Raw genomic sequence first — 13,852 nt, forward strand, 5'->3', positions numbered from 1 at the left:
ATTAGACTGAGATTTGGGGAGTTAAACCAGTAGAAATTGAGTTCTTTCAAGTTGCTCTTATTTTAAAATTCATTTTCTTCTTTTTAGATGCTCCAAGTTGCTACTTTGCAAGCGCAAAGCATAGACACTCACTGAAAAATCTGATCTATTTAGGCATCTTTGAGAGCTGCAGTTTCAAGCAGACCACTAAAGAAAAAAAAAAATGTGATAAAACCAAAGGAGAGCTGGCAAGGTTTGGCACTCCCTACTGTACACAGTGGCAGGGAGCTGCTGCCTCTGTAGGGATGGGACTGTTTCTCCAGCTTTGTCTTTCCCACTTTGGTACAGCAAAGTCATCCTTAAAGTTGCTGGGTTTCCTTAGGGTCCCTGAGAATCTGAGTCACAGGTCCTGCTAACCTTATTAGCAAATTAGCAAAAATACGTTCTAATAGCCTCAATCTGAAGTTCTGAGTGTTGCAAGGAGTATAAAATTGCAATGAGTGATGCTCTAGGACTTAAAAAAAACAAGTTAATTGGCTTCAGGTTACAGTAAATAATCTGTACAGTCTTTCCTGATAAAATTTCCACATGTTTCTGATAACACCCTGGTTCCATAGCTGTTACTTCTGCAGCAGCATCCTTCCCTCATTTGTCTTACAGCATCACAAAACAGATTAGGTTGAGTTTGGAAAAAGTCGTATTCATTCCAAACCAGAGCAGAAATGCTCGCACTAACCCAAACTGGTGCTCAAAGGTAGACAGGTTCTCAGTCTACTTAACTGTTGGGTTTTTTGTTATGTTTTCTAGGTGTAAGTACCCCAGCATATTAATTCTTAAGGACTTGAATGTTTTAGTAGCATTATAAATCATTGTTTTCACTTTCCTTTTCTCAAGTAAAACTTCTTGCTCCATTTATGTGTAAATGTGATTAGACCTGCTCTATGTGTTATACAGTAAATAAAGCTCAGCTTGCTGCAGAACTTCTGACCTTACAGCCTTAATTTTTGCAAGGTTCTGAGTGTCCTGACCTGTGCTATGTAATAAAAAAGCTGAGTTTATTTAGGACCTCGTGGGGAACAGCTTTAGTTCAATGGAAGAGTCTGCTAGTGGTCTGAGTTTCCTTACTGTCATTCTTAATTGTGTCCTTTGAAGTGTTCGGTTGAGTCATGGGTTTAAAAATGTGACCCTTTTGGAGTCAGTGATATGTTACTTCTACCTGCATGCCCTGGATCCTGTGGGAGTCACAGGAGGGAGTCACATTTTATAATAACTTGAAACAACTGGGTGTTTTTGTTCCTTTAGGCACACAGCTGGCAGCCTGGAATCAAGAACCCATACCGTGGGGTGGTGGTGTGGCCTGTGCCTGAAAATGTTGAAATTACTGTGACTCTCTTCAAGGTATGTATTTTTTAAAAGCATGATCTTTACTGTTTCCTAAACAACACATGAAAATAAATTCTGTCTGGAAACGCCAGATTATAGTCACAAGGTCTAATCTCGCTGGTTTTATGTCATGAACTGCACAAGCTGATGTCCTCAGTTCAAATCTGGGTGAGAGGGATGGTCTGTTCCCTGCCAAAGCTGACTTGTGTGGTTTAGTTGACACACTGAAATACCCACTGAGCTGATTATGGCATTGGCACAGAGTGCAGCACATGTGTAACTGTGCACGTAGTACATGTGTAAGGACATGGCTTACAGCCTGGCAGTTTTTCTTTTAAACACTGGAAGGCAGAAATTGTCATAACATAGTCATTTCTAGACTTCCTTGTTCAGTTTCAGTGCACACTATTGGCTGCAACAGAATCCAGCTCCTCATTTCCCATTATTTAGAATGATTGATTGTAGTTCTAAGAGTGGATGTTGAGTAGTACAGAGAGTTTTAATATTTTACAAGAAAATTTTTTATTTTTTGAACTGCTTTTATTCTGAAAAAAAACCCTAAAGTTTATTTGTGTGAAGCAGGAGGAGGAAGTGATAATTAAGCTAGAACTTACTTCCCAAATATCATTGGGCAAGGCCCTTTCTGCATAAAGATAAACAATGCAGCTTTGCATGTGTGACAGTGTAGGAGGCTGAGGATTTCTGGGATATTCATTCCATGGTTCTTCCTCGTTCTTTCCTCTGGTGTCTTCATCTACATTCTGCCTGTTCTTATTTCTAACTGCTCCCTTTGCAGCTTAGGGCAACAGTAACATATTTCCTTCTAATTAGTAGTATTTTTATTTCTTTGTCTTGGAGACTTTCCTGAGCTTGGATGTGGCTTCTGACTAGCATTAGAGTGGGAATTTATTACTTGGTTCATTAAACCTAAAAAAAGAGGGTTGTCTTTTTTTTTCCACCCCTTTTTTTTTTAAATTCCTGCTTTTGAGATTACTAATGAACACAAACTTCTCAAGTTGGCAGTGATCATAAACTATCATAAACTTGTCTCTCTTCTTAGCAAACATGTAGTCTTCAACTGCAATTCAGATGTTCACTACCAAAAATTGTTTGGCTTGAGGACCTCTGCTTGGAGTAAGAAACTTGTCAGCATTATGTGGCAATGTGTCTGTATAGTCTGAACACGGTTATGCAACACTGTAAATGTTGCCTGATATTTTTAACATTTTAAGTGATGCAGAAATGTGCAGAAATCTTGATTGTGGTTGTGATGTTATGTGAAGGATGAAGAATAAAGTTTCTTTTGGGTGTAGCTCAGTGATCCTGTGGCTTTGGGGTGGAGGTATCTTCTCCTGCCATCCCATCTTTTTATTTACACTTGTGCTGCTTCAGGGTTCTGTTATGTAGAACAGCACAGCAGCCGTGTTAGTTGTGTAACTGAGACTGAGGGTAGGACTGTCTAGTGAGGGATGGAAGGGCCTCTGGAGTTGGTGTCAGGTATTACAAAAGCTTAATTTTACCCAATATTAATTCTGCAGGCAGATCTGTTCACTGGACTTCTTCTCCCCCAAAATGAGCCTGCCTGTCACAAGAATTGGTCTGGGAGGAGAGGCAGGAATGTGAATAACCCCAGCAGCTATGCTTTCTGTAAATGGTCTCTGGAGGAATGAGCACTGGATTTATAATCAAAATACCGAGAACCGTCACACTGTCAGGCAGCTTTTGCTGTAAAATCTGCTCTAATTCATCCTCCAGCTCTTGTCTCAAGAGTGCCCGTAAGTGGCCAAACACCCTTTGTTCTCTGAGGGAATGCAGGGGTGGCACAGAGCAGCTTGTGGAGCAGACTGTGTGCTGGATGCCCCAGGAGTGCTGGAGCTGTCAGGGGATTGCAGGCAGGACATGGTTCTGGCCCCGTTCAGGCTGTGCCCAGTCCCCTGCTGTTGGCTCTGTGACAGGACGTGTCCCAGCACCCACAGAGCTGACATTTCAGTAGCTGGTAGGTTCTGGGCAGAGGCAGGCAAAAAGAAGTGGCTGTTTCTCACACAGCTGCTGCATTGTCTGGGCAGCTCTGGAGCAGTGGGAAGGGAAATATGTGAGTGCACTCCACAGCTGCCTTTCTGGGAGCTGACTTGGACATAGGGGATTTATATTGTTCCTTCCTCTAGAAGAAAGGGAACAAAAAGATTTGCAACAGCTCAGAAAAAAAAAGACACTGCTCATCTTGCAGTTCTGCAAAAATCCTTTTTGCAGCCAATCCCCTGCAAAGGAGGATGATTATTGGAGGTTTGGCACTTTGCAGGCTTTGTTTAACCAACAGGAACTGAGAGGCTCAGCCTGTGTCCAGCCTGGCAGAGCCCAGAGCTGGGAGCTGGCTGCTCCCACAGAGCTGTGGAGCAATCCCAGATAACAGATGAGTGCAGTGGTGTTGGGAATGGAAGGAGTGGGCTCCAGACAGGCAGCTATGTGTTGAGGGAAATGATTCACACTGTAGTGGCAGTGTGTTTGTAAGTGGCTGTTGAAATGCGTTGCTGGTGGGATTAGGAGATAAGTCAAGGTTTTGAGTGCTGATGAGAATGTCAAGAGTCTCCTCTCCAGTAGTCAGCCATGGACACTTTGAGAGCTGGCTAAGCAAAGTGATCAGTCAACAGACGAGATATTCTGCATTATCTGCACAGCCCTTCTTTGGGTGTTACCTTGTTTACAACAACGTATTTATGATTCTTGCACGAGCAAAACACTGAAGGGATTACGGGCTTCATTTAGAAAACTTTAATTTCAAGTAAATGTAAGCTTTTTTTGTTTGTTTGTGTCAATTGATTCCGGGCTGCTGGTAAAATTTCATGATGCCCTGGAGTCATGTGGGGAAAAGCATCATATGGATATATTGATTCAGCTTCCCTTGGCTAGCTGTAGCTCCTGCCCATCCAGCCACTGAAGTGCTAATTACATAAAAAGTTCCATCTGTTCTGGAAGTTTAACTTCTTCCTTTGCTGAGCTCCACACTGATGTTTAGTTATGCCTTGGGTTTTTCAGCCAGACTGAGGAGAAAGAAACGTCATGAAACAACAAGCCTACTGTGCATTTAAAATCCATAATTTGTAATGCTTTCATGGAAAGATTCACAAGTGCCAGAAAAGCCAGAGCTGAATTCCCACTTTTTTTTTGTTACCATGGTTGTGGTCCAGCAGTTAATTTTTCAGAGTCTCTGCATTAGCAAAGTTTAACTACCACATATAAGAACTTGTATACCTTTCAGTGGGTTTATATACAAACACAGATCTTTATCAGCTGAGAGATATTTTAAACCAGAAATTTTCGCTGCCAAGCAAGCCCCATGCTTTTAGTAAAGCTAAATGAACATCAATTGTACTGTGAGGATTTAAATTGCAACATCATTATTTTCTAGCTTAAAAGCAAAGTGACAGCCTGAGCAAAAATGTTTGTTCTTCAGGGGTAAGCATGGACTTTGCTTCATTGGATTACACAAAACACTTGTTTTGTCAGTAATGTACATGGTTTATCACACTGAGCTACCATTGCAACAACAGGGACCATTACCAACTCCTAATTCTAAGGTTTGAAAAAGAGATTTTTAAAGGCATAGCTTTCTAAGCACGCAAAAAATACGTATGAGTAAAATAAGAATGAAGTAGATGATCGAGGCATACTTGTGTAGCTGAAAGTATTCCTGTCCTCACATATTACTCAGAAAAAAATCCCTATTCTTCTTCTTGAAAGCCCAAGTCAATCATGCTTTGATTTTATAGAATAATAACTGGCCATGCTGTAACAGGAACACTGCACCAAAGCCAACGTCTTATCACAGGGGAAGAAAAAAAAGAACCTAAATCAGCTCAAAACCTCTTCATGAAACCATTTCTCATAAGTAAATAAGAAATAAGTAAATGAGAAATAAGTATGTTCAGAACGTACTTATTTCAGTTTAGGAGGGACCAGGGGCTTCACCAGCTACTATGAAGAATATTCCATAGGAGCAAAAACCAGTTCCATAGGCAATGTGTTGTGTGTCAGATATAAAGATCATAAGCTTGGGGAAGTAAGCACATTTGCACATCAAAAATGAAAAACTTAAAGGATTAGTGGGGGACTAATTAAAAAAAAAAAAAAGATTAAAAAAAAAGAAAAAGATGTTCAATGCTTTTGTTGCCTTTCTAGCCCAGAGGCTTTACAAGGAAGTGTGAGCTTGGTGTGGTGATGCTCAGGGATGTTTCTCCAGTCTCCTCAGAGCTCCCTGCTTTCTGGCAGCTCCAATTAAAGCTGATCACGGTTGGATGTGACTTTCTAGACTAATCAGACCCCTGTAATCGGCATTGAAAGCAACAAGAATTGGGTCAAATTTGGAGTCTTGTGCGGTTTCAAGCAGGCAAGGACAAAAGCTGAAGACAGATGCTGGAGTACCCAGAGCATCTGCTGCAGGTCACTGGTAAAGGGAGATCACACACCCCTGTCAGCATTTGATGTGATTCACTGTGACAGTCCTTAAGTAGTTATTCCCCAAGAAGAAAGACTGGAGATTAGGGCTGCTATGAAGTGATCTAATTGAAAGACAAGCTTCAAAAACCAGCAACGCTGAGGGAGGAGGCCTGGGGAAGGAAGGGAGGAAGGGACTGACAGTCTGGAGATCTTCCCTACCCACTCAGGCCGCTGATGAGGAAATGCAGCAGTCCCCTGATATGTTCTTTGTTCCTATTCCAAGAAATACAAAAATAAATCTGAATTAACATACAACTTTATTCGGTGGTCATATGAACAGATATTTGTATGATTATAGTTATAACACAGTTTCTTGGATTATTACAGTTATAACACAGTTTCTATTGCAAACAACATTTGGGGCTAACATTTCCATTTGGGGCTAACATTTTCACTTGAGGCTAACGTTTCCTCATGTGGTCTCCATGAGAGGTGATGTTTCTATAAATCTGGCTCATCTTGCATCTTATTTTGGATTTGAATAAGCCATTCATTACTGCTGAGCTAGGGTTTAGGGTGGTTCGGCTGCATTGAATTATGGAAAGGCTTACCTTTCTTCAGGCTGAAACCACCTTGTGCTCTGCAGAAAGGATCTGGTTCATCAGATATGGGTTCATGATGGACAGATCAACAGAGAACAGAAAAATGTGTCTGGTGTCCTTTACTCTTCCCAAGGCCAGAAGAGTTGACTTTTTGGGTGGCTGGCATGTGGATGGGCAGAATGGTGCCACAGAAAGAAGCTAAGGGGTGGGATTGCAAAGAAAAGCTGATGTCTTGTCACTTGCACAGTTCCCTACGATTTGCTTCTTACCTGAGCGTTACTTTTGGCACACTGAGGTATTCTTACGAGACAAAAAAGAGAGGAAAAAAGGGTAGAGAAAAAAGGCACTAAAACTTAGTTGAAGATGGTGAAAGGGAACATCAAACTGACAAACTGAGATAGGAAAATGGGACTCGTGCCTTGGCATTAAAAATTATGTTGGTTTTTTTTTTTTTTTTTTTTTACATAGTAAAATGAGGAGGAACAACAAGCTGTACAGTTCACTTTCCCTATTTCTTACAGTTTTCAGTTGATGGTGAAACCACAGTGAATGTTGGATAGAGTGTAGTTCTGCATTTGTGGTATACTGGTGAAACAAGTATGCATTATCAAAAAAAAAAAAAAATCTCTTGCCAGCTTCCTTCGTGTTACAGCGAGATGTGAGGCAATTTGTTCCTTCATCTTTTTAGGTAATTTTAGTTATCATTTGCTTTTGGGAGATGGGAATGAAGTCTGTTTATAACTCCTTAATTTAGATATTCCCAGCCTGTATCCGCTTGCAGGTGAGGTGAGGTTTTGTGTGCCCTGTTACCAGAGAAATGTTTTCATACAGTGTTGGAACATTCCAAAGGCTTCTATAACCATTAGTCCTGGAGTTATTTTTCTTTGGAATAACATTTTTTTCCTAAAGCATAATCACCTGTATAGCCCTCAAATAATAGTTTGCTAGATACATCATGTGAGTTTTTATGTGGGGAATGAATGGAGAATAAGGATTAGGGAAGTGTGTGATGGTGTGGGTTTTTTTTAACTGGTGTCCACATGCTGAAAAAGTCTTGAATAAAATTTGAGCAGCCTAAATCCTACCTCTGCAGTAATGAATGGCTTATTCAAATCCAAAATAAGATGAAAGATTAGGCAGATTTATAGAAACATCACCTCTCATGGAGACTACATGAGGAAATGTTAGCCCCAAATGAAAATGTTAGCCCCAAATGGAAATGTTAGCCCCAAATGTTGTTTGTAATAGAAACTGTGTTATAACTGTAATCATCCAAGAAACTGTGTTATAACTATAATCATACAAGTATCTGTTTATGTGACCACTGAATAGAGTTAATTAGAAATAGGACTCTCTATGCTGCTCCTTGGGCTTCTGATAAAAGCATTTTAGTGGCAGAGTGAAGCCACTTATGTGTCTGTTGTGAGGAAACGATGAGGTTAATGTGTATAAAATTATTCAGGATTTTCTCTTTCTGGAGACATTTTAAAACTAACAAGAAACATGGCTTAAAAAAAACCCCAAACAACTGGATCTGAAACTGCCTTTAAATCTGAAATATCCTACACATATGCAAAGTGTTCATATATCAGCATATTTCATACTCTGAACATTTGGTAGGGCTGTTCATTTGAGAAGTCGTTGAAGCTTTTAAAGGCTCTTTTGGGGCAATACACTGCATTTATCTTCCTAAAGTGTTCACAAGTTGCTTTCAAGTGTGTGCTGAAACGTTGAACGTGAAGGAGTCTTTGCATTATCCAGTGTTGTTTTGCTCTGTCAGATGATCAGAAGTACTCAGCAGAGCACCTGGTTCTGTAGCCCTCAGAGGTGTGACTTTTATTGCCACTGACAGAGAGCTTGGTTTGACTTTACAGATTATTGCCTTGCAGGAACAAAACAAGGAGTGTTTTGTTTGTTACATGGGATAAAAATATTGGACCCTGACTTTGTTTTAGGTCAGCTTGCAAGCTTGTCCTAATAGCTTTTGGGGGAGTTAGGGGGGAAAAAATTGAGCAGGATGAAATATTTAAGAGTTGAGTCACTTATTATGGAGTAGCTTATTAAAACATAAAGTGGTTAATGATCCCATTAAATCTCATTATGTCATTTCATGCTGTATCAAAGGAAGCAATTAAACAGAAAGGTAATTGCCCCAGGTTAACTCTTAAAAAATTTAAGTATTTAATAGCTGGATTACAGAAAGTTACAACTTTAGAATTTATATAGTATATACCAAACCCGCAGGTATCGTGTACTTTATTTACACCATGCAGAATTCCACAAACCTGATTAATGAGATGGAGATATAATTACATAATCTGATATTTACAAGACATTAATTGGAACATGGAGATACCTCAGTATAATTTTGTATGTATCTACTTGCCCTTCTTTCCTTAGGGTTACTGGTACAGCGTGTTTTGACACTCATTTGCAGTATTTAAATTATTCTCTTTAAAAAAAAAAACCAAACTCTTAAAAGATTTATTAATATATAAAAATTAATAACCTGTTTTAACTTAAGTTTTTAGCAACATCTTATATTCTTTTACTGGAAGTGTTTTCCAGGGGGGCTGCACTTGGCTGAGTTCTGGAGGAAGGATGTGCAGGAGGAGATGGGATAATATCCTCCTAGAAGTGTTACTATAGTTCATTGAAGAGAAGGTTTATTTAAGAGCACACTTCCCAAGTTTTTTGTGTGCTGGAAAAAATTTAAAAAAAAAAAAAAGAAATCATTATTTTCTCTGGTTGTTGGTGCTATAAACTCGTTACTTACAAAATATTTTGTGTATTCAAAGAGAACTAGTTAAAAAGTGGCAAAGTGCCTCTCTCTACTGCCTGACTTCAAAGCAAAACTGAAGTCAAACAAGGGTTAAAGCAAAGACTAAGATAAGATGAGTCAAGAGGATTAAATGTGAGGCTTGTAGCATTCTGGAAAGTAAAGGAAGATGGTACTAAGGGATATAAGGTAGGAGCAAAATATCTTGATTAGATATTTTAATTTCGAACGGCAAGGTGGAATTGCTGTGTTTGCTGTAGTGTCAGGACCAGCTGCCAAACAGTAGCAAGAAAACTGAGATGCTGATGAGGATCTCATAGATGATGCTGGGAAATGCTGATGATGTGGAAGTACATTTATCTCCAAACACCAATAGCATACAAACATCAGAGGCAGAGAAGTCATCGAGTGTTTTCCTATAAAACAAAAATAATAGGATAGAATTGAGGTATAGCAAAAGCAGGTTTCATGTCAAAAGAAGGACTCAAGACACATTCTCTTAGTGTGAGAATCTGTTTTGCAACAGGAGTAGAAGTTTTGCTGCAGTTGTTCAGAACTTGGACTGGATGATTAATTATTAAAAAAAAAAAAAAAGTATTTTGTTTAAACTAGGCTCCTTGATAGAGGCTTGAGAGGAATGACTTATTGTCTTCTCCACTGTTATTTTACTTTCAGACAACAACAACATAGACCACTCCAGCAGACTGAAAGCTCATTAAATTAAAAAAAGCGCCAAATACATGAACTTCATTGTTATTTTTCTTCCTGTTGGTGAAAATGTTTTCTGATCCTCACATGTGATACGATAGAAATGTTGTGAACTCAGGACAAGCGTTTAAGGAATCTGCAGTGGAAGGAGGTGCTGTGGCTTTGGATCTCTGCTTGTGCTCACAGAGTCTGGGCCTGAGGAGGTTGGGGTGTGCATCTTATCACTCCCAAGTGGAAGCAAGTGGCTCCCTCCACTGTTACCTGCAAGATTTGGATTGGTTGTGTTTATTTGGGAGGTGGACTTGAGAATTAAAGTTAAACTAAAGATAATTAAAGAGAGATTTATCTTTTTTTTTTTTTTCCCTTTCACTGGATGAAAAGTGACAGAATTACAGGCCTTCATGAGCATCAACCTCATGTTTGTATCTGTAGGAGTCTATTAAAGTCCTCACTGGCAGTTTTACCCCAGTTTATTCATCGTATAGTGGGCATCCCATAAAGCCTACATACCAGCTAAAATATTTCCCTCTGGCGTCTTCTGTGGGTAAAAATAATTTGGAGTGTGTGAAAATCTTGGCTGTGTTGCAGTCTCTTGCATCCTGGATTATTTTTAGACTCTCATTCTCTGATTTGTTTTTCTAGGATCCCCACGCTGAAGAGTTTGAAGACAAGGAATGGATGTTTGTCATAGAGAATGTAAGCTGAAATGTTGTTGCTATTCTTTATCCGTAAAAGACTTAATAATTTAAAAAGATTAAAAGGTGTCTAGATGCTGAAAAAGTCTTGAATAAAATTTGAGCAGCTGAACCACCATAAATCCTACCTCTGTAGCAATGAAGGGTTTTTAAAATACCTATTATGTTACAATTAAAATGCAGGAGAAGGGAGTGCTATCCTGCACTTCTTAGATTCCTTCCCTGTAAACATCAGTCTGCCTTGCATTAGTTTGCTGTGAGCAATGGAGTGAACAAGTCAGAGCTGGTCATGACTCACTGTTTTATGGGCTGTGACACATTATTTGTGTGTGAGCAGGGCAGTGAACAAGTCAGAGCTGGGTTATGACATCTGCACGTCCCAAATGGCAGCACACCCTTCTGGGGCTGAGTGCCACTCTCCAGGCGAGAGCAGAGGTTCATCGCTCGCCTTTGATGGGGGAGGAATTTAGGGTGGAAAGATGGGATGAGCCGTGAGCTGCTCCCTGGGATCCCTCTGCACATCCTGTACACCCAGTGAAAACCCAAGAGCTGCTCCTGTCAGTCTCTGGCTCCTCCAAGCCAGGAGCTCATGGAGAGCTGAGTTCCTGAGGGCTGTACAAACAACAGGCTCTGCCAAGCTGCAGTGCTTGACATTGCACGCAGCAAGGCTGAAAATCAAGTACTTTTTTCCTTTCCCTTCTCTGTGCTGGGCAGCAACTTCCACTCTGGGGCTGCCTGGGCTGAAAAAAGGGGAAGCTGCTTTACCTGGGCTGGCTTTTCTTGGAAAAGAAACTTTAAAGGACTGTGGAATCAAGGCAGTGTTTATTCCTCATTGTAATTGTTTCATTATGGACTGTTTCTCAATGACATGATTTAATTTTTATGTTGTTCTGCAACAAAAAAAGAAATTGCTCTTCTACCAGGTGGTTCCACGTAGCACTGAAAGGTGGGGAAGCAATGGATTTGGCATGATATCTTTTTTTTAACCTAAAAATGCTTCTTTTTCTTGTCAATATTGGAAAATGATTTGAATGTCTTAAGCCAAGCTTTATTCACCAGTAACTGAACATTGAGAAGGGCTGAAAGCAAAGTGCTTTATTTATACTTTTGTTTCAAATGTCAAGTTTCTATTTTCACTTAGGACACTTGTTAACACAAAACACAGTTTAGTTACTGTTTCCTGGAGTTTCCTTTTCTTTCTCACGTAGTTTATTTTAATCAGGGAAGTCTCCATCCCCAATTGTCACTGTACAAGTAGCTCTGGATAAAACAATGTCAGTGGATTTCTCAGCCAGCCCCTCTGGGTATAGCTGCATTTCCTGTGACGTGTCAGGTGTTTTTTTGTTTTTCAGGGTTTTATGTGTAGACTGAGTCTGTGTCCTGCTTTCTTTACATGTCAGTGTATTCCGTGTGGAGGGGGCAGCAGACTGCCTGCTGTTCTGGCTCTCAGCCTCACACCTTCACTGAGCAGTGCAGGGCAATTATCTGTTACATGAGCACTTCTTTACAACCTCAGTTGAGCTGTTAGCTCATCTCACAAGAACTGCCAAAGAGTCACCGAGTCACCGGTAGGTAGATGTTTATTCTTTGATTGGAGGATGTAGAAATAGTATCCTCAGAATCATGAATTTAATAGTTTCACCACAAAAATAACTGTGAGCTAAACAAGCTATAAGTCTGGCTACTTTCAATCACCTCTTTTTTTTTTTTTTTTTTTTTTTTTTTTTTTTTTTTTTTAATGCTGGAAGAGCTGGAGAAACTCTTTTTCCCAAGGTAACAGCTCCACTTAGTGGTGGATGAAAACATGTTCATCGGTTCGAGCGAGTGCCACTTGTTCCAATGGCTGGCTGACGTTCCAGAGCATGGAACAGCTGCCTGGTAGAAATAGGGGAGGCAGGAGGTTGTTCTCCTCACTCCTTAAATTATGGGCATTTACCCTCTTGGGGTCTGAAGTGTGATTTTTACCTGGTTTTACAACAGTGTATCTGTCATTAACCTGACAAGACCAGGTCACCTCTGGAAAAAGTCCTTTGGGGCCTTTTCTGTTTTCTCCAGGGATGTTCTCTGCAGGCCTTCCCTTCCTCTTTGGTCAGCAACACTCAGAACACAAAATACTGAAGTCTGAAGAGCTCAGGGATGTGCTGAAATTGTGAAACTGTGTGAATTCTGCTAAAATTTTTGAGTTTGTTTCTTTTTTTTTTTAATGAGTATTAAAAGCCAGTCTCCAAAATAATTTTGTTGTGCTTTGGTATCGCTGAGCAAAGACCAGGTAGAAGAGATAAAAAGCTGCAATTTGATGCCTTGCAGGCAGATGCTACCAAATTCCAAACAAGTTTATTCTGCACTTTCAGAAGGATTTTTAAGTAGTGATGAGGTGATTTGTGCAAGAAAGCCATGCTGTAAGTGAAAAGGAAACAAGATGCTTGGGTTTTTGTGGTTATTTTCTTCTTTGGGGTATATGTACATTACTTCTTGATGCATTACCTTGGCTATTACAGATTTTTTTTTCTAGCCACACAGTATTTGTATTCTAGTAGGTGAACTTTGTAATCTACTGTATAATCCATAATAGTTTGATTGTAGAGCAGTTTCTTACCATTTAAATCTTGGTATTCATTTTCTATCTGCCTTTTCTGTGTCTTTATCTCCTTCACACCTGTGTTCTGTGCATATTTACTGATAACTTTCTTGTCTCTAATTTCATCTCTCATTAACCACGTTCTGTGTAATTGATTCCCTGCTTTTACTTCACGAGGCAGTTCTTGGAATTCTTTTGGTGTTTTTTATGTTCTACTGAATAATAACATTGGGTGTTCAGGTTGGCTGTTGCAAGTAGGAGAGCAAGAAATCTGTAACTAAGAATAAGCCTTGCCCATGTGTGGAATGGTAAAAGGCTTTCAGAATCTTACAGACTGATGTTCAGTGTATTTCGTCTATTCCATTTAAAGAACAAGGATGAGCTGCCTCCCATTTTATGAGCCTTTTGCTCTAGTAAGTGACTTTTCTCTCTCATTGGGTCTGTGGGAAATTTGAATATGGGTTGTTTCCACACTTGGTTCCTTTCTGAGCTCAATGAGTGTCCCCACAGAGGTGCCAGAAGGGAGGGCATTTTTGAAACTAAGACTGCACCTCTGAGAAGAGTTCAGCTGACCTGAAGTTTCGGGTTGTGTTTCTTAGTCTCTGCAGGTTGTTTAGCTAATGGAATGAGAAAGGAAAAGGAGGGAAGAGAGGAGGTTTAAATTGGTCCAAAGATGTGGAAGCTTTCATTGGCT

General features: G+C 39.9%; 2 protein-coding genes across 10 annotated transcripts in view; both read left to right on the forward strand.

Annotated features, from left to right (window-relative positions):
- MCM8 (minichromosome maintenance 8 homologous recombination repair factor) overlaps positions 1–13,852 on the forward strand; it is a 341,212-nt gene that overhangs the window by 234,923 nt on the left and 92,437 nt on the right. The window lies entirely within an intron of this gene.
- Positions 1–13,852, forward strand: part of EHBP1 (EH domain binding protein 1) — a 204,946-nt gene that overhangs the window by 35,427 nt on the left and 155,667 nt on the right. For all 9 annotated transcript variants that reach the window (XM_066316442.1, XM_066316436.1, XM_066316438.1 and 6 more), the window contains exons 4-5: positions 1,282–1,377; positions 10,528–10,581. In XM_066316442.1, coding sequence (XP_066172539.1) covers positions 1,282–1,377; positions 10,528–10,581 — 150 coding nt within the window. The remainder of the gene's footprint in view (positions 1–1,281; positions 1,378–10,527; positions 10,582–13,852) is intronic.

This window comes from Sylvia atricapilla, chromosome 3, assembly GCF_009819655.1.
Source record: "Sylvia atricapilla isolate bSylAtr1 chromosome 3, bSylAtr1.pri, whole genome shotgun sequence".
NCBI classification, from domain to species: Eukaryota; Metazoa; Chordata; class Aves; order Passeriformes; family Sylviidae; genus Sylvia; species Sylvia atricapilla.